Source organism: Mchenga conophoros, linkage group LG3 (genome assembly GCF_057382185.1).
Source record: "Mchenga conophoros isolate Kocher_MC1m ecotype Shallow Benthic linkage group LG3, M_conophoros_male_GT1.1, whole genome shotgun sequence".
NCBI lineage: Eukaryota > Metazoa > Chordata > Actinopteri > Cichliformes > Cichlidae > Mchenga > Mchenga conophoros.
The window spans coordinates 59837105-59859693 of record NC_140528.1 but is presented as its reverse complement, the minus strand read 5'-3'; the positions used below and the strand labels follow the sequence as shown (position 1 = coordinate 59859693).

The 22589-nt window shown below is 39.3% G+C and overlaps 1 protein-coding gene across 1 annotated transcript; it reads right to left on the bottom strand.

Moving 5' to 3' along the window:
* Positions 1–3464: 3464 nt before the first annotated feature.
* Positions 3465–5517, bottom strand: LOC146579794 (secretory phospholipase A2 receptor-like). Its single transcript, XM_085267996.1, has 4 exons — positions 5256–5517; positions 3992–4318; positions 3755–3846; positions 3465–3551 (listed from the first exon to the last, which is right to left on the bottom strand). The coding sequence occupies exons 1-4, from the start codon at positions 5500–5502 to the stop codon at positions 3465–3467; spliced, it is 753 nt and encodes a 250-aa protein (XP_085124122.1). The 5' UTR covers positions 5503–5517.
* Between the last annotated feature and the right edge of the window lie 17072 nt (positions 5518–22589).

The window sequence follows — 22589 nt, the reverse complement described above, 5'->3', positions numbered from 1 at the left end:
AATTCTGATGGCTATAGATCCAAACGGGACAAAAAAAAAAGAAATATTAAGGTGCTAAAACTAGGGTTGAGTAACTCTTTTCATAAAAAAAGAAAAAAAATTGACCATTCTCTGTAAAAAATGCAAATAATGTTCTTGGAAAACGCGAGAAGGGGCGTCAAACCCTGACATTATAAAAGCAATTGCTTGTGTATTTTTGGGTGGAGATCTATGCTGATTGTGTGCAGTATACATCTTCCCGCGTGTGTGTTCAAAGAAATCATTGTTTGACCAGACCCTTCGGGACCAGTGTTGTTTTGTTTTCCTCCTCAATATCTTCAAGTTCGGGACAACTGCCCTTTTATTGAGGTTACATGGATATACATAGGTTCATTCACATATGACGTATACATACACACAAAGAGTACCTTGCCTGTGCGTTGTGTAAGCGTGTGTGTGTGTGTGTGTGTGTGTGTGTGTGTGTGTGTGTGTGTGTGTGTGAGAGAGAGAGCGAGAGAGAGAGAGAGAGAGAGAGAGAGAGACCCCATAAACAACTTCCCTAAACCTGCTGGTCTGGAAGTCCAGCAGTTCATCTAAACAAAAGGCACTAGGAGTAAAACAGATATAGATGTGTTTGCTATACTATATATCAGCAAGAAAAGATACAACCTCTTCCCATGACCCTAAGATTGTGAGTGTGCATGCCAGAACACTCTGGAATGCACACGAAGTCTTTGCAGACTCCTAAGGATCACACATCCTATCACTACACAATCGATTATACACCTCTAAGCATATATGGTTAAATATTTCTAAGCATAAATGACAATCAACAATATAAACCTGACAGATGCATTATCTGGATAAACTGTGCTTTAAGCAAAGGGAATTAAATGATGGAATAATTTACCAAAGACAGTGGAGAAGCAGCTGATCATGAAAAATACAGTGATCATGTGCATATAGTATGTGGGGCTGCAAATTTACTAACTGATTCAACAAGCTGTATTAAAAATGAAACTGTGTGAATATTTCATTTTCATTTCATTTAGAAATACTATGTATTTTGAAATCATGAAGTTTACAGGGAAACAAAAAAAATGAGTAGCAGGTTGGCGTGGTTTATGGCAACGGTAACCTAATGGATCATAATCTTTATATCTTGTAAGTGATAGAAGATTGATTCATTTATGTTTCTTGGCTCACCAACTCATTGTGAAATTTGACACACCCTGCTCTTGTAGATGTGAATATAACTGTGATATAAAAATTAGAGTATAAAAGTTAATCTCACTTTCAGTTCGTGTGTGTGGTACGTACAGCATACTTCTGCAGGATTGAGTTACCAACTGATTTTATGCAACAGCAGTGGGAGTCATATTTTTTTAATATGTTCAGCTCAGTTCAATTTAATTTAATTAAAAAAGCAAAGAGATTAAAAGATTTACATCGAAACTTGGGGGGTTCAACTAATAGTTTGTTGGCTTTGCTTAGGATAACATTTGACACAAACTTTCCTATATAGCCCATGTTTATTTTTTTATATGTTAATTAGTTTGTTTTTGTGTTTTACATACAAGAGTATGAACGATTATCTGTCCCCCTGCAACCCAGATGAGGATAAGTGTAAGAGGATGGGTGGAGAAGTATATTTTGGCATCAGTTTTTTCTGGTTTCCAAAAGATCCTGTCAGACCACTTCCAGGTGTCTTGAACAGCTTGATCGATACATTGTGGCTGTTGCATTCTTTATAACCTCTTTATTTTCCTCGATATTTTTAACACTGACAAAGTCTGTGTGATATTGCCTGCAGTGGCTCTAAGAATTATTTCACCATGATGTAGCGTAGGGCTAGCATACAGGGTTTAGTGTTTTCTCCCATAGTTGTTAATTGGAAGAACATTTTTTTAGATTTTGCATGCGAGTCACATTTTAAGCATGTAAAAGCCTCAAGCTGCTACAAATGTCAGAGTACCAATTCTCAAACCCTTCTTATTCCATCCACACAGTCGCTGACCCCTTGGTTGTTACTGCAGCTGTAAATGGCAATTTCTCCAATGTCCTCATACCACATCCACCAGTCAGTCGTTAATTTCTCTCAGCTATTACCCACATAGCAAAATTCATATCGTCCAGATTTGGCCCACACGATGTGCTTACACATGGCCCACATACCGCAAAGAATGACCTCTTGTTTGCCAGAGGTGCACAAGCACAAGACCAGTTACAAACACACTGGTGGTCCTGTGCTGGCCCATGTGTGGATTACCTCTGAAAACCAATCATCATGTGTTCTAAAATGCACTTATAAGACTTGTCAAAATATTGAAAGATTTTAAAAGTGGTTGAAAATAAAGCAAAAGGTTTACAGTTTTATAATCCATGAATGCAACCGCCAAAGAAAGAGTGGGTAAATAGCATCAACTTCTCTATATAAACACTGAGCAATGTGTTGCACCCTAATTATAAAATTAAGTATGTCTTATTGAATTAAAGACAAAAAAAGACGATAACATTTCAATTATGTGTAAAGATTTTTTAATATTAAGCAAGTTATTTCAAGTGCCTTATGTTTGGCATGTGGAAGTATCACCATCATCAGGGAAGTCTAAGAAACACTTCTGAGATAAAAAAAAAAAAAAAAAAAAAAATTTAAATAGTGCTATTTCTTTTTAGAAGACAATAGCGAGTGTAGGGGATCGGATGGGGGATCAGAATCAAAAATCAATACCAAATCAAAACAAATGTGAATCACAAGTTGAAAATTCAGAAAAAATACTTTATTGTGGACATACAAGTGGCTGCCTGTAGCATTATAGAGGCCACATGTTTTTGTTTCTCTCCAGTGATAGGAATGGAGAGAGAAAGCTAATTTTCCTGCATTTTTAAAGCTCATCCTTATTCAATATTATGTTGTATAAGTACTATTCCCACCTATAGTTCCCACCTAGATTCAATGAGGTGAGACACGATCTTTAACCTCCTAAGACCTGAACTCTTCCACTGCATGCATTTTTAATTTCTCTTTGATATTTGGGCTGATTGGGACCCGATGAATGTAAAAACAAATAATCACCAGATTTTCTTTGTTTTTTTTACCCAATTTTTGTTCTAAGAAAAATGAGAGCCACATATGTGGATATTCGTTTAAAATTTTGATAGAACAGTAGCAGTATAATGTCCTCTTAAGTGGATATCAGGCCCTTGTAGAGCAAAATTTAGTATTTTGGTTTAAAGAACCCAAAATGTGACGTCCACATAGAAGGTTAAACAATCCATCCATCAGCACTACAGTAAAACAACATGGGTACTTCTGCAGTCAGCATCCTGGAAAGAGAAAAACATATTTAACTTGTTTTTGCTTTTAAACTATATTTCTTTCCACAAAATGACTTGTATGTTTCAAATGAAAACTAGTTGAATTGATGCATGATATATACAGTCTGCAGTGAGCATCTCATCCCCGTCTTCTCCGTGGTTTGTAGCTAACGCTGAAAGACACTGCCATTTTTATCACTTTGCCAGCTGAGTTTGAAATCAGCTACCCCTTGATCTCTCAGGATGGTCTCCAACTTAAAAATAAAAGACATTATAGAAGAAAATAGCTGTTTGTGTAACAAACAGGTAATAATCACGACTAAATGTTTTTAAATCATGTTAAATGTGAAATTTCTTTTTGTTTTAGAACAAAATAAAGAACTTTTGCTTACTTTTATAATTTTTTTGTACCTAATTCTTAGTAAAGAGACCAGGAACCTTGAATCTACATTTGTACCTTCATTAGGAGTTGACTGGAGGCAGTGGAGTCCATGAGATCCACATCAGACTTCACCTTCATCCTTATGACCATCTTTTTTACTTTGGCATCTGTAGAAGACAAATACAGAACTACATCAGTTATTATTGTGATTTTTATTATTTTTTTAACCCATGGTCTGAAGCTTGAATGAAAACAACAGTTGTATCACATTTCTAGGAACTGATTTATTACTTGTGTATTTCAGGAACTTACCTCCTTGACAGATAAATGTTGCTTTCTTGTTACAGTCAGCTGGTATCCAGCGTCCCGTCTGTGATCCTTCCACAGAAACACAGTTTCCACTATAATTTCCGCCTCTTTGCCAGTACCTGAAGGAGGTCTTTGTTCCATCTGACCAAACCCAGGAGTCTTTAAACAGACCGAACCACACTCTGTTGGTAACTGCAGCAATCGCTGCATTTTCCTGTGCTGTAAGCACACATGCCAGATCAGTGTGCTTCTGCCTGCACAGATCTTGACTGTTTGGCCAGGTTTGCTCCTGTGTGTAAACCACATACTTCTTGCTGCCATCCTGCTGAACTAGAGGCACACATAGAGAAATTAATAAAAGAGAGTTAGACTTGTATCTTCAGCCAAGAAAAATAGTCAGGTAGGAGATTTAGAGCCAAATTACTAACAGCAGAGCCATGATGTTTCTGGTCATAAACACTTACACAATTTTAAGGTAAACACTTTACCTTAAAATTTAAAGCGGCTTTAAACAGCCAACTGTTTTATGATATGTCACTATATAAACAAAACTGAATGTAACTGCAGTACGACGTCAGCTTGAACTGTGTTATCTTGGTCACTAAATCACTTGCTCCTTCATTTAGTCTGTTTATGATCCATCATTTGCTCAGCCATCGTTGGATCATGTTGGTCATTACTGTAATGACCAACATCATGCAACAATGCTTTATCTTTGGTACTTTAAAAAAAGTTCTCAACCTCATTGTATCATTAAAAATACCAGAAATGTGGTCAGGGAGCTAATAACTGGATCTTTAGAAATGTCAACATTTTTAAATAACCCACATTTTATTTATTTTTATTTTTTCTACTGGAATTCATCCTAAAGTTCAGTCAAAGGAGCTGTGATGAGCCTGAGGAGAAAATACAAACCTACCCAGAGAATAACCAAAGTTGGTGGCATATATTACATCCTTTTGGTAACATAGTTGTTGTACAAATGTTTATTCAAGCCAAAATATTGAGTTCTCATAATCTCATCACTAAAATGACTATAAATGATCATTGTGTGTGCTACTCACCTGATTACTGTTTGTTTTTGTTTTTAGATAGAACTAATAATAATAATTACTAATAAAACTAATATAGATTAAATTTATCATCATCAATAAATACTTCATATTAAAATTATTAGACAGATCAAAAGTAGCAAAAGTAGCATGCACTCTTAAGTCCAGAAAGTTAATTTTAATCACTCTCAAAAGTGTGATTGCAATTTACTCACTTTCATAACACACATAAGCTTTGGTGTCGTCACATGAATCATCATTCCAGAAGCTGTTATCATACATCTCTGCACACGACTCTATGCCGCCATAGTTGTCTGGCTGACCAGAGCTCCATTTGGTGAAGCTCGCCATGCCGCTCCCATCAGACCACAGCCACCTGTTGTTCTTTCCGTTGTAAAGTCCGATCCATGTGGCGGTCGCTTGACTGTCCAGTGTACTGACCAGCTGATTTTCTTCATCCATGTTGTTTATGGTTGCCAGGTCAGTGTATTTTATTTTGCAGAACCTCTGAGCCTCATACCAAGTCAGGGTTTCATTGATGAAGTGGTACTGCACTAAAACACAAGATTATCCAGTCTTACACACAGACGCCAAGAAATAATTCTCAGTTTGTTCCAATGTTGTTTAAAAATTTTAGAGAGACAATGGTGTGCCAATGCAGCTTTAAGAGATGACGATAATTATTGAGTAAATGTTTGCCACGATCATAACTAAAGTCTGTGTGTGTGTGTGTGTGTGTGTGTGTGTGTGTGTGTGTGTGTGTGTGTGTGTATGCATACTGACCAGTGTGCTTATTTACCTGTTTTACTGGACCCTGTCGAAACCAGTGCCATCCTGGTGGTAGTCATGAAAAGCATTACAAAAATTCCTGCAGCCAAAACATGCAGAATAATAACAAGCAGTCATCCATTGAATGTTGTGATCATTTATAGTATGTTCTACTATAACGTTACAGAAGCAGTAGAAGCTGGCTAAATTATTTTAAAAGAAAAATCTGTAAACTTTCATCCCAATTTTAATGACACCAATTAAATGGAAAACTTTAACATTTCCATAGAAATTATAGAAGCAGAGATTATATTTATCTATTTCTATAGTTATGGTGTTAAGGCTTTAAAAACCTTGGTATTATCCTTATTGTCCTATTATTCTGTTGTCTACTCATGTCTGTTTGTTTGTTTCCCAGGTTGTTTCTCAAGATCATATTTTGACAGGATACTTTTATCAGTCAAAAAATATATACAAATGGCAATTGATTCATTTATTGATTCTTGAATATTGCAGTGTACTTTTTGCTTGCATCAGAAAACAAAGCTTAATCATTCTTATTCAGTTTCTTTGACACGTTGGGCCCACTTTGCAAATTAGCCAGTGCTAAAAGAACAGCTTTTTTAAATACACCTATTGACAATTTGAAATAAAGATATAGATTTTGCCTTTACTAATTTATATTTAAAAGAATTATACACAGAGTTAAACAAGTGTCTGATATTGTCCACTACATCTGATATATTTTATCTATGCACCTTCTGTAGATCTGAAGGTGCATTTACTTGTACAGTGTGCAAAGCAGTTTTGGAGAAATTGAAATGTATTTGGTTAAAGATGCATCACAAAAGATTTAAAGAACCACTGACAGTCATCAGGTAAGTGGAGTATAAGAAATTAAGAAAATAAATTAAGATTAAATGTTACTATTTGGCTGAGGGTAATTATACACTAAAATCACACTAACAAAAATTTGTTAAGTCATTCAGAAAGAAAAGCAAATCAGTGTCATATAATCACAGGATTCCTAAAACTGCTATAAAAAGTTGACAGAAACGATGCTTAGACTACCTATAATGCAACAAAAGTCAGCTCATGTAAAATGCTTTTAAAATGTATATATGTGTATATATACACATTCATAACTTGTATGTAAGTCCTTTGACAAACTAAGTACACCCCATGATTTAATAACGTTGTCTGGAACTAATACAGCATCGTTCTAATTGATTTATATCTTTTCTACAAAACAACAAAAGAAACCCCAAGACGTCATGTGCAAAAGAAGACGTCACACACAACGTGCTCTGTTTATCGAAGTAAAAATGGCGGCTAAGATGGTACATTGCTCCCATCCTGGGTTTGTTTTTGCGCTGGTTGACCGTTATAGCGCTGGTGGAGCTGGTTAGTTGTACTGAACATGTGTCATGCGTGTGCGTGACTGATAAGTGCCTTGTATTTGTTCTATGGCTGTAACTCATCCTATACTCGCCCATGTATGCCGTGTGATACTTATATAGAGTTTGCCAGTGGTTTGTGTCGCCACGAGACACTGTGGTTACTCATGTTGATTTGACCAAAATGGCGCCACCCTTGTGGTTGAGCTGCTCAAAGTAAAGATGGAGTCCATCCCTGTGCAGCAGCCCATTTGTGTCCACCAGGGGTTGGTGTTTAGTCATTTCTGAATTAGATTTTTCTGTTCAACCCTTTCTGTATTATTTAGACCAGTTTGGTTGACTTTAATTGTTTGCTAATTGTAATTTCCGTTATTTTACAGAACCACACATACATATACCCACACAAATTCACTTCTGAAGATGTTTTGGATTAAAGGAACCCAAATTATCATTGCTGTGGACCCTCTCTTTCATCATATAAGTCACCTGTGCCTTCTGACCGAGGATAGGAATATCCTGCTGTAATTTGCCAGTTTATTAAGCACACACATGTCCAGTTCACTGCTCTTTAGCAAAACTTTTGCACATACTTGCATAGATACTTTCAATAAAAACTCATATTTTATTGATTATGTATAAAACATTATAATTATTTTTAATTATAAAATATGATATATAAATCTTTATAGGGTGTTTGTTTTGTTAAGTGTGGACACACACTGAAAGGTTATGAGGAGGACGTGGCTTATCAGCAGCTGGGTATGATAAGGGCTGTCAATTGCTAATTAAAAGGGCTTCTTTTTTTGCTGCTGGTAGAAGCTGGTAGAGTGCTCTTGAGCTGGCATTTTATATCAATAAAATAAAATTTTGATCAATAAAAAATAACAAACTTGGGCTGTACAGAATCCAGTCACTAGCTGCAGTTATTGGAGCCTTGGTACTCAAATGGCGATTCGTTCCACTCCCTCAGAAACCTGTCATTCTTAATTTGCCCTGCTTGGTTTCATTAAACTTGAGTGTCTGCTGTCGTGTGATATCCAGTAGAGTCATCAACACATTATACTTTTGAAAGACTCAGTCTTAGAGGCCCATCGGGGTGTCCTCAGTTACCTGTTGAATGTGACACAGTCATCACCTCTGCAGTCCTGGTCTTGGTCGTCAAAAGCACAAAGAACATTCCTGCAATTCACAGAAAGAATTTGAATATGGCTGACGTCAACTGTGGGAATTTCTTTGAATGGAAAATTATCCTTATTTGTTTAGTCTCAAAGCCTACCAGGCAGAGAAATGTTGTCATATATTGCACCTAATATATTTACAAAAAATATTAACTATGAATGAATTCACAAAATACATGGTAATTTATTATTTGGTAATCAAATGTTTACAAAAGCACCATAAAAATAATGAAGCCATTGAGCTTCAGTAAATTTCATTTTACGCTAACAGTTTACTGTATACAAAGACAGAATACAGTGGGGCAAAAAAGTATTTAGTCAGCCACCGATTGTGCAAGTTCCCCCACTTAAAATGATGACAGAGGTCAGTAATTTGCACCAGAGGTACACTTCAACTGTGAGAGACAGAATGTGAAAAAAAATCCATGAATTCACATGGTAGGATTTGTAAAGAATTTATTCGTAAATCAGGGTGGAAAAGAAGTATTTGGTCACCTCAAACAAGGAAAATCTCTGGCTCTCACAGACCTGTAACGTCTTCTGTAAGAAGCTTTTCTGTCCCCCACTCGTTACCTGTATGAATGGCACCTGTTTGAACTCATCATCTGTATAAAAGACACCTGTCCACAGCCTCAAACAGTCAGACTCCAAACTCCGCCATGGCCAAGACCAAAGAGCTTTCGAAGGACACCAGGAAAAGTATTGTAGACCTGCACCAGACTGGGAAGAGTGAATCTACAATAGGCAAGCAGCTTGGTGTGAAAAAATCAACTGTGGGAGCAATCATCAGAAAATGGAAGACATACAAGACTACTGATAATCTCCCTCGATCTGGGGCTCCACACAAGATCTCATCCCGTGGGGTCAAAATGATCATGAGAACGGTGAGCAAAGATCCCAGAAACACACGGGGGGACCTGGTGAATGACCTGCAGAGAGCTGGGACCAAAGTAACAAAGGTCACCATCAGTAACACACTACAACGGCAGGGAATCAAATCCCGCAGTGCCAGACGTGTTCCGCTGCTGAAGCCAGTGCATGTCCAGGCCCGTCTGAAGTTTGCCATAGAGCACATGGATGATACAGCAGAGGATTGGGAGAATGTCATGTGGTCAGATGAAACCAAAGTAGAACTTTTTGGTATAAACTCAACTCGGCGTGTTTGGAGGAAGAAGAATACTGAGTTGCATCCCAAGAACACCATACCTACTGTGAAGCATGGGGGTGGAAACATCATGCTATGGGGCTGTTTTTCTGCCAAGGGGACAGGACGACTGATCCGTGTTAAGGACAGAATGAATGGGGCCATGTATCGTGAGATTTTGAGCCAAAACCTCCTTCCATCAGTGAGAACTTTGAAGATGAAACGAGGCTGGGTCTTCCAACATGACAATGATCCAAAACACACCGCCCGGGCAACAAAGGAGTGGCTCCGTAAGAAGCATTTGAAAGTCCTGGAGTGGCCTAGCCAGTCTCCAGACCTCAACCCCATAGAAAATCTGTGGCGGGAGTTGAAAGTCCGTGTTGCTCGGCGACAGCCCCAAAACATCACTGCTCTCGAGAAGATCTGCATGGAGGAATGGGCCAAAATACCAGCTACTGTGTGTGCAAACCTGGTAAAGACCTATAGTAAACGTTTGACCTCTGTTATTGCCAACAAAGGTTATGTTACAAAGTATTGAGTTGTATTTTTGTTATTGACCAAATACTTATTTTCCACCCTGATTTACGAATAAATTCTTTACAAATCCTACCATGTGGATTCATGGATTTTTTTTTCACATTCTGTCTCTCACAGTTGAAGTGTACCTCTGGTGCAAATTACTGACCTCTGTCATCATTTTAGGTGGGGGAACTTGCACAATCGGTGGCTGACTAAATACTTTTTTGCCCCACTGTATCTAAACTCAGCTATAGTATCTTTGTGTTACTGAAATGTTGCGTGAAACTACTCAGTAGTTTGCACAGCTAAAAGAAAGAGTGGTGTGCTCGGCCATGCAGCATTCGCTCTGAACTTCCCGACCTGCTGTCTGTCTACACTAAGTGGTACAAGACTAAAGCCAGAAAGATTATGATGGACCTCTCCCATCTCAACAATGGACTCTACTCACTGTTGAGGTCTGGGATGCACTTCTGCTCTCTTAAGGCCAAAACAGGAAGAATGAGGAGGAGCTTCTGCCCCCAGGCTATTCAGGCCCTGAACCAGGTGTAGTCTGGACTCTCATACATCACATCACCGCATGCACACTGTTTATTTTCACATTCTCTTTTTATCTTATAATTTACCTTTAATCCTTAGTTTAGTCTTTACGTCTTAGGTTAAATTCTTAATTTATTGTTTACATCTGTTAGACCTTTTTTTTAATCTATTATGCAACTCTTATTACCTCTTTCTCTGTAATTTTTTCTAACTGTAAATTTATCTATTTAATTTTTCTGTAAACTTTTTAAATGTTGAATTTGTAAATTATGCAAATTTCTTTACTGTAGTTTAATGGTCGGGCATTGCACAGCAATAAGAATTTCACTACATGTTGTACTGTGTATGATTGTGTGTGTGATTAATAAAATTTGAATTTGAACTTGATTTGAATATGTAATCAGTTCATGTCAATTCAATTTTATTCGTACAGCGCTAAATCACAACAATAGTTGCTTCAAATAGCTTTATATTGTAAGGTAGAGGCGACAATAACACACACAGAGAAGAATCCAACAATCAAAATGATGACAAAACTTACAAGCTTTAAATTTGCATTTTATCAAGTGTCACTGAGCTGTCCTTTCTACGACCTTTATAAATAACCTTTATTAATAAATAGAACCTCTCTTCTTGCTTTCCTTTCCTGTCTTTTCTTAAATCTCCCAGTGCACAGCAGCTTGACCTGAAGCTATCAACACACTGTGCAACACAACTGCACACAAACAGTTTGTGTGTTTGCTGATGAATTTTTTTGGAAATGTTGATTACCTGACACTTATAAAAGGGTCACTCCATTTATAGATTTAAAATTTACAGATACCAGCACTCCTTCCAGCCTACTTTGAGTCGCAAGTATAAACGTTATAAAAGAACCTAAAGTAACGACTTGAAAACACAGGAAGTAAAAAATACAGATATTTGTTTAAAAATGTAGCGAGTAAAAGTAAAAAGTTGTCAGAAAAATAAATACTCAAATAAAGTACAGGTACCTGAAAATTGTACAGTTTTAAATAATCCATCCATCCATTCGCTTCTGCTTTTCAGGGTCGCGGGGGGCGCTGGAGCCTATCCCAGCTGTCATAGGGCGAGAGGCAGGGTACACCCTGGACAGGTCGCCAGTCTAACACATAGGGACAGACAACCATTCACACCTAGTGGCAATTTGGATTATCCAATTAACCTATCCCCACAAGTTGCATGTCTTTGGACGGTGGGAAGAAGCCAGAGTATCCGGAGAGAACCCACGCAAATACGGGGAGAACATGCAAACTCCATACAGAAAGACCCCGGCCTGATGGTGGAATTGAACTCAGGACCTTCTTGCTGTGCGGCAACAGTGCTAACCACCGTGCCACTATTCATTCACTCTCGCATTCACACACTGGTGGAGGCAAGCTACGGTTGTAGCTACAGCTGCCCTGGGGCAGACTGACAGAAGCGAGGCTGTCATATCGCGCCATCGGCCCCTCTGTACAAAGTACTTGTACTTCTGAGTATAATTATAATTGCAGGTTTATATTCTAAAAATCCTATAAGGATACTATAAAATTTTGAAAGCCAAAAATCAAAGCAAAAGTTTTTTTTACCTCCACAGTTTAAGAGTTTACGATTGCAAAAAGAGCAGAAAGTACATCAAATTATGTAACACAAAATCAAACTTTATAAGTTACAAGGAATTCAGACATTAGAACTATAAACAACTGTTGTAACTACCAGTAAAGCAACTAATAGAAATAAATAAATGTTTGTACATGTAAATAATTATTTATAATCAAAGTTTAGAAAGTACCTGATCTGATGCACTGTGTATCCTGTGGCTTCCTTGTAATGTCTGTGGTTGTTTTAAGTGTGCAACGTGCCAAGACATTCACACTGTATGGAACTCCATCACAGTGAGATGGATTTGCATGCTCTGATGAGGTGATGTTGTTGGTAGGTGCACTGACAGGTAATCTCTAAACTAAAGGTTAACACACGTCATTTTACTGTAGGCAGTAATTTCAATGTTAAATTTATACATGCAGTCACAGTATCTATCGATTTTAAATACATTTACAAATAGAACTTAATGTATAGAAATAGACTTGGGAGTTCTGCAAGAGCAGACAGTAAGAGTCTCAGAGACAAGTTTGAACAAGGTTTTGGTCATTAATAACAGGCGGTCCGGCCCAGGACTAATGGAAGTTAATCTTCAAGTTGCTGTTTTAAGAAATGTGTGTAAGGGATAAAAACGCTCTTTTATTCTTAGTGCTTCTGACATGCATGCATGCCATGTCAGTGGGCTTCTGTCTGCACAGAGCTTGACCTCTCTCCCAGCTTTGTTCCGGAGAGTAATGCATATACTGATGTTCACTACAAATCCGCATTAGGTTTGTGTGCTAGCAAGCTTCAGATCTTTCTCACTTTTTTTTGTTTTGCTTTTAAATATGACTAATATATTCATTAATAAACATTTGTCTTCTTCGTTGGTTGGTGGGAGGGAAGGAAGCATGAAATACTAAGATTTGAAAGTTGCTGTTTATTGTAATTACAGTTTTTAAAGTGTATTGGCATTGGTGCATTTGGTGCAAAAATCACATAGTCATTTACTCACCTTCACAACATACAGGGAGTGCAGAATTATTAGGCAAGTTGTATTTTTGAGGAATAATTTTATTATTGAACAACAACCATGTTCTCAATGAACCCAAAAAACTCATTAATATCAAAGCTGAATGTTTTTGGAAGTAGTTTTTAGTTTGTTTTTAGTTTTAGCTATTTTAGGGGGATATCTGTGTGTGCAGGTGACTATTACTGTGCACAATTATTAGGCAACTTAACAAAAAACAAATATATACCCATTTCAATTATTTATTTTTACCAGTGAAACCAATATAACATCTCCACATTCACAAATATACATTTCTGACATCAAAAACAAAACAAAAACAAATCAGCGACCAATATAGCCACCTTTCTTTGCAAGGACACTCAAAAGCCTGCCATCCATGGATTCTGTCAGTGTTTTGATCTGTTCACCATCAACATTGCGTGCAGCAGCAACCACAGCCTCCCAGACACTGTTCAGAGAGGTGTACTGTTTTCCCTCCTTGTAAATCTCACATTTGATGATGGACCACAGGTTCTCAATGGGGTTCAGATCAGGTGAACAAGGAGGCCATGTCATTAGTTTTTCTTCTTTTATACCCTTTCTTGCCAGCCACGCTGTGGAGTACTTGGACGCGTGTGATGGAGCATTGTCCTGCATGAAAAGCATGTTTTTCTTGAAGGATGCAGACTTCTTCCTGTACCACTGCTTGAAGAAGGTGTCTTCCAGAAACTGGCAGTAGGACTGGGAGTTGAGCTTGACTCCATCCTCAACCCGAAAAGGCCCCACAAGCTCATCTTTGATGATACCAGCCCAAACCAGTACTCCACCTCCACCTTGCTGGCGTCTGAGTCGGACTGGAGCTCTCTGCCCTTTACCAATCCAGCCACGGGCCCATCCATCTGGCCCATCAAGACTCACTCTCATTTCATCAGTCCATAAAACCTTAGAAAAACCAGTCTTGAGATATTTCTTGGCCCAGTCTTGACGTTTCAGCTTGTGTGTCTTGTTCAGTGGTGGTCGTCTTTCGGCCTTTCTTACCTTGGCCATGTCTCTGAGTATTGCACACCTTGTGCTTTTGAGCACTCCAGTGATGTTGCAGCTCTGAAATATGGCCAAACTGGTGGCAAGTGGCATCTTGGCAGCTGCACGCTTGACTTTTCTCAGTTCATGGGCAGTTATTTTGCGCCTTGGTTTTTCCACACGCTTCTTGCGACCCTGTTGATTATTTTGAATGAAACGCTTGATTGTTCGATGATCACGCTTCAGAAGCTTTGCAATTTTGAGACTGCTGCATCCCTCTGCAAGATATCTCACTATTTTTGACTTTTCTGAGCCTGTCAAGTCCTTCTTTTGACCCATTTTGCCAAAGGAAAGGACGTTGCCTAATAATTATGCACACCTGATATAGGGTGTTGATGTCATTAGACCACACCCCTTCTCATTACAGAGATGCACATCACCTAATATGCTTAATTGGTAGTAGGCTTCCGAGCCTATACAGCTTGGAGTAAGACAACATGCATGAAGAGGATGATGTGGACAAAATACTCATTTGCCTAATAATTCTGCACTCCCTGTACATCTGTTTTGGTTATTCCACACCACTCATTGCCTGCAGAATTGCTTGGTTTCAACAAGGCTCCATTTGGTGAAGTCCACATTGCCACTGCCATCAGCCCACAGCCATACTGCTCATTGGAAAGTCCAGTGTGTTGCCCAGTTCGTTTTCATTGTCCACGTTTTCTATGGTCCGTATACTTTACTCTGCAGAAGCTCTGGTCCGCACACCCATCAGGAATTCATTGAGGACTAACGGGGGTAGTGAACAGGGGTAGTGAACGTTAGTCCTCGAGAGCCGGTGTCCTGGAGGTTTTAGATCTCACCCTGGGTCACCACTCCTGACTCAAATGATTAGTTTATTAACAGGCCTCTGGAGAACTTCAAGAAATGTTGAGGAGGTAATTAAGCCTTTTAAATCAGTTGGATCAAGGACACATCTAAAACCTGCAGGACGCCGGCTCTCGAGTACTAACATTCCCTACCCCTGGATTAGGTGATACTGCTGAAGCATTCTGACTAAAAATAAATAAATAACAAAACATAATTAGCCTGTCTTCTTTTAATTAGGCATCACAAAGGGGAATGATTGTTGTCATGCATGATTGCGGAGCTGATTATCTTTAAACCACAACGGCTTTATTCTTTCCTGCTAACTTTTTCAGTCAATTTGTTTTTAGTTACTTTCTAAAATTAGTTTTTAATTTAAGTTGTGCTTTTTAAAAAATATTATCTAGTGTCCTGACAATGGAAGTAAAAACACACAGTCTGCAGAAAATAATTATTGAGAGAGAGAGAGATAGCCTTTATTTGTCAGTTGCAGGTCTTTTGCCCACAACCGAGATGACAGACCTTGCCGACCGTACATGCAATGCAAACATCACATTGGGGAGACAGGTCAGGCTAGGTAGCGAGGAAAAAAAAAACATCGAAGGATAATACAGGAATCCACAGGTATCAACACACCATAACACAATAAACACAGCATGGGATAGTGTTCCAGTGTGTACATCTGATCTGGGACCGCTGCAATCTTCGACTGCGCCTCCAGCTGACCCGATGTCCACATCAGAGGGGAGGTAAGCGTTGGAGGTGGCGTTGGATAGGGAGGGTGATGCGTCAGTGAGTGCTTATCAGTATATATACTGTATGTGTGTGCGTGTCCAAAGTTCAGCTGAGACAGTGTCCTTCGCCCCGCCAGGCTAAGTGAACAGTCTTCCAGCCAACCCAGGTGGCCTTGCATGGAATGGGAAGGAACAGACTCAACACAGTCGTTATCAGGGAGTTTTTGTTCAGCTCCGGCCTTGAGCCCACGGCTGGCGCCGAAGGGGTAGCCGCATTATGATGGTGATTTTTCTTTTGCAAACAACTCGTGAGAATTTCAAGCTGTTTTTAACACTCCGACACTGGTCTGTCAATCTCCCGTTAATAGCTGCGAGTTTCTCCGTGATGTTATTAGCCGTCGATTCTGTGGTCTTGTCACTCTTTTGCTCACAGAGCAGATTCTGAGACCTCGCGACCGCAGCCAACTGATCCGAGATGTAATCCAGCTTCCGCCCAGAGATGTTGTTCTGAGTTGATTCTTTCCTGATGTAATCCAACATACATACGCTCAGAGGTCTTATTCTGAGCATTCACTGCAGTCGTAAGCGCCTCCAAGCTCTTAACCATGCTGCCTTCAGTGAGCCCTTTCTGAGAAGTCGCACCTGTAGTTTCAATCCCAGCGGGCAGCCTTTGAACAGCCGGTTCCGCTCTCTTAATTCTCCGATAAGCCAGGGCCAAGCCAGTAGTGATGGGTCGTTCGCGAACGAAATGGCTCTTAGAGCCGGCTCTTTGACGTGAACGACGCGAGCCGGCTCCTTATCGCGAGCCGTCACGTGGGTTTTTTTTTTTTTTCTTTCTCTCAGCCTCTCTCTCGCACTTTTTTTCCGCTTCACTCTGCACGCGAGCCTTGTGCTTTACGCTGGGCAGAGGGGGGGAGGGGCGGTAGTTACACTCAGTAGCACAGGAACAGAGCCAGAGAGAGAGAAAGAGAGTCAGGGACAACAACATAAGAAAGGTATAGTAATTATCCACAACTATTTTCGGTTGCAGATGATAAAGGATTCAGAAAGTTTATTCATGCAGGTCCATATGACAGAGAATGTGCATCTTCAGTAAGCAAAACAACGTAAAACACGTAAAAACTCAGAAGCATATAAAAACTCAGAAGCACATAAAAACTCAAAACACGTACAAAAGACAACAGAAGTGCTCCAGGATGCTGGGCGCAGTGTTGAGCCTTTGTTAACCCTGTGGCTACACAAGCCAGCAAGTACCAACGACCGGATTCGGTGTGTGGTAGTAACAGGTAAATGAACTTTTTTTTTTAAATTATTTGAATATATATGAGTGCCTGTGTATAAATACACAAACAATACACACATGCTTTCAATTGTGTAATTTAAGTGATCTAGTAGCTCTGCTTTGGAAGTTCAGTTCATGCGAGAAATGTGTTTTGGAGTTTGTACGTGTTTTGTCTCTAGGGGCCACCGCATATATTTATATATAAACATATATAAATAAAACCACTTTTTTTACGTTAGTAATTCCTTTTGTGCATAATTTTATATTATTGTTAATAATAAATTAATTAAAGCAACAAAACAACCTGAAGAGCCGGTTCGGAGCCGAAAGAGCCGGCTCTTTTTAGTGAGCCGAACCGAAAGAGCCGGATCTCTAAAAAGAGCCGGAAATCCCATCACTACAAGCCAGCTCCGATCAGCAAAAACCCTGTTATCATGGTTCCGAATAGGTAGCTATCTTCAGCGTCCTCGATCGACAGTCCCGCCAGGCACACGATCCTCTGCCACCCGTCCATCATGTATCCGGCAGGGAAAGTCCCTCCAGGGCATTCGGGTTCTCCCGAGCCCAGACTTCTCGTTAAAGGGTGTCAGTAGCATTCAGCATGATTGCCAAGATTAAAATTCAAAGCATGTGAAGGGCACACTAAATTAGCTAATGCTAAATAACCTACTTGGATCAACAAAAATTTTCCAATTTACACTAATAACTGTTATTCCACTAAGATAACTTTCTTTTCCTCGTCCACTTTGCCAGTGGTGGGTTGGAGCCTATCCAAGCTGACAAAGGACAACATGCAGATCTCCAGCTCATCACACTCACGTTCACCCCTGCAGCCTAACGTGCATGTCTATGGCACTGGGGGAACATGCAAACTCAACACAGGAAAGCCACAGTCAACTGATTCAAACCCAGTGACAGTGCTAACCACTGCACCATCAAGCCATTCAACAGAAAACTAAATATGTTTTGAGAAGAAATAGATTTAGATTTTGATGGCTGTTTCTAAATGCAGTTCTAAGTTCCAAAGACTAAAGTTTATGGTCTTTCCAAGTATATTTATGTTAACAGGATTAGGGTTACAATCCCTTGATATAAAGACCACAAAAAAATATGTTTCTGACTCCAGCTTGTCGGTTTGGTGAGCCCCCATAAAGCCACCCCAGCATCCACCATACAACAGCATGCTATCCCTCATGAAACCACCCAGAGAGGTACACAGGCCAGATCCATAGCTGGGCTGGCCATCGGGCATACCGGGCATTTGCCCAGTGGGCCGATGGTGATTTTTCGTTTTTATGGGCCGATGGGTTTTTTGTTTTGTTTTTTTGTTTTGTTTTTTTCCTTAACGGTATAAACACTGAAAGGTGGTGGATTGGCCAGATGCTGGGAGATGTGTAAAAATAACTCAGTTGTTTGGTGGTGGCTATTGCGGAGCTTCCACAGATTCAGTAACATTAGCAAGTGGTGGAGGCCAGCAGATGCAACACGCTGGCAGGTGGATGACGGAAAGGCAGGAGGAGCAGAGACCTGAGGTGGTGAACTGAACTTCAGGTAAGAAGTTATGACCTGCAGTCTATCTGGGTCAGATATAAACCAAGTTTAGGTGGAGTTTATTTTCGTTATGCTGACTTCTTATAGTCAGTCACAATAACTCGTACTGCGTACAAGCTAGCATGACGGAGTTTATATACTGCTGGGCGGGTGCTATGATAATATTGATGTTCACTCAAAAAAATAACTCTTTAAATGAACATAAAAAAATCATGGAAAGAATTTCCACGTGATTAAATTGCTTTATTTTAGCATTATGCAATTCTGTTACTCCAACTTAATGCACTCAAGTTGGACCAACTTAATTAAAGATTGATGAATCAACGTATTTACTGCATTTTGATCCAATATATTTTAATAGTGTTGATCCAACTTAAAGAGTTTTGTTCCAACTCAATTCAGTAGGTTTTCTCCAACTAATTTACTAAATTTGGTCCCAGCTTAAGTTAATTGAGTTGAACCAACTCATACAAATTAAGTTATTCCAACACAAGTCTTTAATGCTAATAGAAAGCAATTTAATCACGTGGAAATTCTTTCCATGATTATTTTAAGTTAATTTAAAGAGTAATTTTTTGGAGCACTTAACAAAGTCTAGAGTCTGGTTAACATAGATTTCACTATTACATCTAAAAGGTAAATAAAAATTTGTCATACACATCTTTTTGTTTTCTCCAATTTATTGAATTTATAGCAAATTTCACATAATGTATAAAGAATACATGAAATGCAAGTACAAGTTACATAACAGAAAAAAAAAGTAGTGGACAAAGTGGAAAGTTAACCTGTTAAAACAATTTTTCAACAACAATGAATGGCTGAATCAGGTGATTTTCCGATTACCAATACAACTACTTTGAAGGTCAACAGATGCACTTTCAAAAAAGAAAATATCTGCAATTATTTTAGGTTCATGGTTAGGGATGGGTATCGTTTAGGTTTTATCCGATACCGGTGCCAAATCGGTACTTTTGAAACGGTGCCGGTGCTCAAACGGTGCTCAAACCGGTGCTTAAAGAATGGAGAACACAAAATTGGTCCAAAAACCTCTCATGTTCAGCTGGTTTTTGTAAAAAGATAACAATGTTAGCCTTTTCTGGAGCTATGGGGCATATATGGTATCACTCTTGGCTGGAAGCAGTGCTTAAAAACTTTATCCAAAAACCTCTCATGTTTAGCCGTTTCCCTCTTTTTCTTTGGTCATTTTAGCCTTTTTGGCCAGGGTGAAGGGAGTATCTGCCATCAAACAAGAGGACAGCCGCATGTAGCTATGATGATGTTTGCTAGTTCACTTTACATGCATTAATGTAATAACGTGGTTAGCCTACTCAACGTAAATTACACACGAACAACATTAAGCTACTCACGCAGAGAAGAACGGCTGCTGCTGCATCATCATCCTCATCATTTCTGCTACACTGGCAGGGCTAGGGGCCAGGACTCTAATCTTCGTGTTTTTGGGGATGTTACTAACTCTGGGTCTGATAACAGGCAACCCATGCGCAGTAGATGTGCTCGGTGTGAGGTCTCGCAGCAAGCTATCAAATACAGCGCATTTCTTGGCTTTTAAAGAAAAACGCTATGCGTCGCCAGGTGTTTCATCGGATTTGAGGTGTTACCTCCTTTGACAGTATCACCAGAGCGTTCTCACTCCCGAGGCGTAACATGTCGACGTTTTGTCACGTCCCGCGGCGTTCCTGGGGAACGCGAAAGGAGACCTTCGGCGTTCTTATGGTACGCGGCGGGTTATGGCTGGAATCCAGTGAATGACACTCCCGCGGTAATAGACGTTCCAGCCCTGTATTCCAGCCCTAAACCTAACCTTATCCCTAGCCCTAACCATAACCTTATTCCTGACCTTAACCAGGTCTTTAATGATGTTAAATAGCGTGTTTCTAAGCGATTTGAAGAAAAAGAGCGAACATGTGTAGATTCAGTCCAGACGGTTCTCATATGTCCTCTTTTTTCCGAGGTCGTCATTTAGGAACGTGGTGGGTAGCCGAAAACGTAATATGGTGACGATTTGTCACTTAGCGTAAAATGTTATGCTTTGGGAGTGAGAACGGGTTGGTATCACAGTATCAGCTTAAAGCACTTGTTGCAGGCTGCTGAGTTTGCATATTTTGCTGTGAAGTACAGCCAGACTTTTGACCGCTTCGCCTTGGGCATTTTTAATCTGTAGCTCTGCTCTAAAAGAACGTACGTACCTGGACCCGCCTACTATCCTCGGAAGCACCGAAATAAAGCACCGGAATGTGCGCTGCTTTTCGGTCTGGTTACTACCGTTTATGTCAGAACCGGTGCCATCATGGCACCGGACACCGGTACCCATCCCTATTCATGGTCCAGATACATGGTGTAGCTGTTGTAATGGAAACATTTCTCAACGAGAAAATAGTGTTTTGAGAACCTGTACTTTGTGTGCTGTTGGATAGTTCGTGTGCATCTAATTCCATAAGAATCTTCTGCAGGACCTCAAAGGTGTACCTGAGTTCCAGAGGGTAGCTCAGGTTCAGTGAATAGACCAGACCAAGCAACATTGTCACTGCAAAAACTACATTGCCCAACTCACCCATCACTTCCACCCCCTTAGAACAATCACAACATCCTGAGGGTCATCGCCAGGCTCCGCACCCTCTGACCGAATGACACAGATTCCAAAGACTGTCTCTGCTATGGCAGTGGCGATGCTTGTTATCAACTTCCTGTGACAATAAAACAAACAAAAAAAAGATAATGATTTCTCACTAATGTCCATTGCAAACAGTTTTAAAAGTAAATATCTGTTTTACATTAATGTAAAATACCTAAAAGCTTTATTCATTCAAGCCTTATAATAATGTAAATGTAATCAAAAATGACTGCCCGATATTTTTCCTGACTCAAGAGAAGTTCATTCAATACCTCAACAATGTCCTGTCTTTCAAAATCTTGAGTTGTGACAGGGGTGACTGTGGCACAGGAGGTAGAGCAAGTTGTCTACTGGTTTATTCCCTGGCTTCTCTAATCTGATACTAAAACTATCAATGGGTAACATACTGAACCCCAAGTTGCTCCTGATACATCCATTGAAGTGTAAATGTTACATAAAAATCTTGTATGAATGTGTGTATGAATGAGGTTATTATAATGATATTATAATAATGATAGTATAAAACACTCAAGAATGGTGTGTGTAGTATCCAGTGAGAAACTTAAAGCTCTTACTTTTCCTATTTTAAAAGGTATTTTTTACAGCCACCGGTAATTTATAGGAATACCCCATCCCTGAAACTTTTTGTATGTAGTTCAAGCTTATCTTTGATCATCTCCTTAGTTAAGGATACAGGCAAGTTAACATACCAGGTAATCCTTCACCAGCTTCTCAGGATCTTCATTCAGGTACACGCAAAGACCTTTGGCGATGTATTCTCTTCTGATTTCAACAGCATCCGTCTTTATACACAGAGGGGGAAAAAAACTAATATATACGGAAATCCATCTCAACGACCTAGCAGTGGGATTAAAGAACTTTTAGTTGAATTACCAGGAATTTGTGAGAAAAAGAGAGGCTATTGTTTTACAGTCTTAATCTTTTCAAATAGTATTTATGTACGGAAGAGGATTAGGGCCACTGGAAAAAAAAGAAAAAAGAATTCTGACTTTAATCTCAGAATTCTGACTTTATTCTCAGAATTCTGACTTTTTTCTCAGAATTCTGACTTTAATCTCAGAATTCTGACTTTTTTCTCAGAATTCTGACTTTATTCTCAGAATTCTGACTTTTTTCTCAGAATTCTGACTTTAATCTCAGAATTCTGAATTTAATCTCAGAATTCTGACTTTTTTCTCAGAATTCTGACTTTAATCTCAGAATTCTGACTTTAATCTCAGAATTCTGACTTTATTCTCAGAATTCTGAGATTAAAGTCAGAATTCTGACTTTAATCTCAGAATTTTGAGGTGGGCACCTGCAGGCT